This window comes from Arachis stenosperma, chromosome 5 (genome assembly GCF_014773155.1).
Source record: "Arachis stenosperma cultivar V10309 chromosome 5, arast.V10309.gnm1.PFL2, whole genome shotgun sequence".
In the NCBI taxonomy this organism is placed as follows: domain Eukaryota; kingdom Viridiplantae; phylum Streptophyta; class Magnoliopsida; order Fabales; family Fabaceae; genus Arachis; species Arachis stenosperma.
In genome coordinates this window covers 27,950,062-27,954,152 of record NC_080381.1, presented here as the reverse complement: position 1 = coordinate 27,954,152, position 4,091 = coordinate 27,950,062, and the positions used below count along the sequence as shown (strand labels likewise).

Below are 4,091 nucleotides of genomic sequence, written 5' to 3'. Positions count from 1 at the left end.
ATTACTGCTACTCTTATAATAATTGCTTTTTCGTGAACCCTCTTTGGTGTTTGGACAGTGACAAAGCTCGTGAAATTGTCACAATTTGCAATTGATGGCACCCGAAAAGGTTAGTTTATGATTTTACTTGTTTGCATTTGTGGCTAAGGACCTGTGTTGGGTCAATTACTTTGAGATATGCCTTGTTTCAATTATGTCGCTTACGATTGTGACCAAAATCTCATCCTCATAATATGTTAAATGGAATACTCTAAATTATTATCACGATTCCCTTTCTTTTGTTTTTTTATTAAACTATAAATATTTGCATGTTAAAGAAGTAGTAGTCTAAGCTTTTGATTCTTGCTTGATGGGTGACCAATAATCAATATATATTTTGTTTAGTGGAAGTTATATTTTATATAAAAAATATTTAAATATATGAGTAATGTGATGGAACTAAAACACTATATAAAAAACTATTTAAATATTTCTAAAATACCGATATTTCAATAATTTTCAATTAATATATATATTATATATATTTTTTATAATCGAAATTAACGACTAAAACTATAGAAACACCAATATTCCAAGAACATTTGAAATTCTTTCCATATTATAATAAGTTGTGAAATAAGTTTCGTATAGAACCCACTAAAAATATATTTTTGTTGAGTTTTGGTTTTAGATATTTTTAATTAAATTTTAAATATTCTTATTTGTAAGAGTTTTAGATTTTTTATGCTGAATTTTGGTTATATAATATTAGTTCCCAAAATTTTTCTAAATATATAGTTTTTTTAATTAAGAATATATATATATATATATATATATATATATATATATATATATATATATATATAAAGCAAAAAATAAGGGGCATACACATACTTCTATATTTTTAAAATAAATACCTAAATTGACCTTTACAAAATTTTAAATTGGACATTTTGATGATTTTTAATAAATTTTTATTATTTTAAAATTTTTTTAGATAGATTGATTATTCTGTAAACAGAATTTATTTATCTTATAATAATATTTGTTAGAAATTTAATTATATTATAATAAAATTTGTTAAAAATTTATTTGTTTAATACACATACTAAACATTTTATTATAAGTGATAAAGAAATCAAACTATTAGATAAAGTAATATTTAAAGACTTTTAAAATAATAAAAATTTATTAAAAATTAAAATATTTGATTTAAAATTCGTTTGGAACCAATTTAAATATATACTTATATTTTTATATTTAACAAGCTAAGGGTGTAGTAGTTTAATTTATAGGCTAAGGAGAGTGATTCACACTCATTCGTGCGAGGCACTTTAATTTTTTATGACAAAAAAACAACAAAAAAATTCATGAATTAAAGTACACACTAAATGCCATAATATCCATGACGTGGTGGTTATATACTTATATTTCGTAGTAGTAGGTCTTTTATATCTTAATAATTCTAATTAATTATTCCATCCACCTCAGATCATTGGGAGGTGTATGTTCACATGGTTGAGTTACGTTGAAGCAGCTTGAAGGAATGTTAACAAAAGTTCCTCAACCCAAAACAATTCTTTCTTCTTTTTTTTTCCCCTTCTTGTTATTGATCAATACAATCAATTGTTTACTATTTAATTATATAACCTCTTATTGATAAGGATGGAATTCAAGAATGAAGTCTGATTCCAATCCCCGGTTACCTACTATTAGTAACTGTTCATATCCTGGTCCAACGCTAAAGTCCAGGTCCAAACGACAGGCCCAACCCACAGGGTTGAGCTTCACAGTACGCCGACCTTCTCTTGAGAAATCGGTTCTCACCACGACTTGCTCTAAGGAAGTCAGAAACGAGGATTAGCTGGCAGATGATAACTGCCCCTAAGATCTCTCAACCCACTTCCAGGAGCCATATCGCAACTTCCCTAAGATAAAGGGACGGTTATCCACCTGAGAAAGTGGAATTACTCCAACAGTGGTTATTGGTTCACCACTATAAATACACTGACATCCCTCAGGTATCTCTAAGTCCCAATACTCTCTAGACCTGCTCACACCTTTGCTGACTTAGGCATCGGAGTGTCTTTGCAGGTACCACCCACCGTTCACTCACGCTCACAAGTCGGACGGAGGCCCCAAAGGTGCGAACCCATTCGAAGGCTTCCCCCCTCAGACGATTGGGCCAACCTAACGAATCCAGCCCATTAATCTCTGGTTACCCATCGTAACATTGGCGCCATTGCCGGAGACCCGAGAGATCAACCAGTAATGGCGGACAACTCACCAGAGGATGGTCATACATCGTCTGATTCCGAACAAGAAAATCCAGATACCGAAAACAACGACGCGGACCTGACCCTTCACCAAGGAACCAACGACCAGCATAGAGAAGGCACATTTGGGCTTAAAAACCCAAAGGTAAACTCCTCGGAAGAACGAGAATCAGGAAAGGAAGGGCCACCCCATACAACCGAGCTAATGGGGTTGGTCCACGGTCACCAAGGTCGTTTGGAACAACTGGAACAGGAATTAGAACGACAACGAGAGGCAAAGCGAAATCTCAGGGAAGAGATAGAGTGACAAAAAGAGTTGGAAGAAAAACTCTTGAAGCTCGAATCTTTCCTTAGAAGTCGGAACTCCCGTAGCGACCGAGAAGAGTCGCCCCTGGGGGGAGAGGACCCGTTCAGTGAGGACATAATGAGGGCAAAAGTTCCAAGAAACTTCAAAAGCCCTGATATGAACCTATATGACAGAACCACAGACCCGAAGCATTATTTAAGCAATTTCAAAAGTCGGATGTATCTGGCTGATGCTTCTGATGTGACTCGCTGCAAAGCTTTCCCGACCACCCTGTCAAAAGCAGCGATGAAGTGGTTCGATAGCCTCCCCCCAAGGTCGGTTACTAGCTTTGAGGACCTCTCGAGAAAGTTCTTAATGAGGTTCTCCATCCAGAAGGATAAAGTAAAGCACGCACCGAGTCTCCTGGGAATTAAACAAGAGGTTGGAGAACCTCTACAGGACTACATGGAAATGTTCAACAAAGCGTGTTTGAAAATTCAAGAGCTGCCCACAGAGGCAGTTATCATGGGGCTAGTAAATGGACTTAGAGAGGGCCCCTTTTCTCAGTCCATATATAAAAGGCACCCCACCTCTTTGAGTGATGTACAAGAGAGAGCAGAAAAGTACATCAACATGGAGGAAAATGCCATATTACGGGAGCCAAGCTGGCGACAGGGGCCCCCTCACTCAGCAAAAGAGAAAGAAAGGGAGCCCAAGAAAAAAGAGGAGGTCGGTCCTGACAGGCCAAGGAGATATCATTCCTATACTCCTCTAAAAGTCTCCCTATTGGACGTATACAGAGAAATCTGTAATACTGAAAGATTGCCGCCCCCTAGACCTATCAAAAACAAAAAGGGAGGAAGCCGCAGCGACTACTGTGAGTACCATAAGATGTATTGCCACTCAATAAATGATTGCTACGACCTTAAAAATGTGATAGAAAGGTTGGCCAGGGAAGGCCGACTTGATAGATATCTCATGGAAATGACGGACAATCATGGAAAAAAAAAAGCGAGATGATGAGGACAGAAGAGACCCACCACCACAAACCCCCGAGAGACATATACATATGATATCTGGAGGATTCGCGGGAGGGGGACTCACTAAGTCATCTCGCAAACGACACCTAAAGCGAGTTTATCAAGTCGAGAACGAATCCCCCGATCTCCCAACCATCTCATTCACCAAAGAGGATGGGCAAGGGATCATGCCCGGGCATGACGACCCGGTGGTGAAAACCATGATCTTGGCGAATGCCAACCTCCACAGGACCTTGGTAGACCAAGGGAGTTCGGCTGATATACTCTTTAAGCCCGCATTCGACTAGTTAGGGTTGGATGAAAGGGAGCTAAAAGCTTACCCGGACACCCTGTATGGGCTAGGAGACATGCTAATAAAGTCACTGGGATACATTCTCCTCCACACAACCTTCGGAAAGGGGGAAAATTCCAAAACTCTGAGCATCGACTTTATCGTTATAGATGTCGGGTCTGCGTATAACGCCCTGATCGGCAAGACTACGCTAAATCGGCTTGGAGCGGTGGTATCAA

At 38.0% G+C, this 4,091-nt stretch overlaps 1 protein-coding gene across 1 annotated transcript; it reads left to right on the top strand.

Annotated features, from left to right (window-relative positions):
* Nucleotides 1-2,778: 2,778 nt before the first annotated feature.
* On the top strand, nucleotides 2,779-3,868 carry LOC130980628 (uncharacterized). Its single transcript, XM_057904288.1, has 2 exons — nucleotides 2,779-3,270; nucleotides 3,554-3,868. The coding sequence occupies exons 1-2, from the start codon at nucleotides 2,779-2,781 to the stop codon at nucleotides 3,866-3,868; spliced, it is 807 nt and encodes a 268-aa protein (XP_057760271.1).
* The last annotated feature ends 223 nt before the right edge of the window (nucleotides 3,869-4,091 follow it).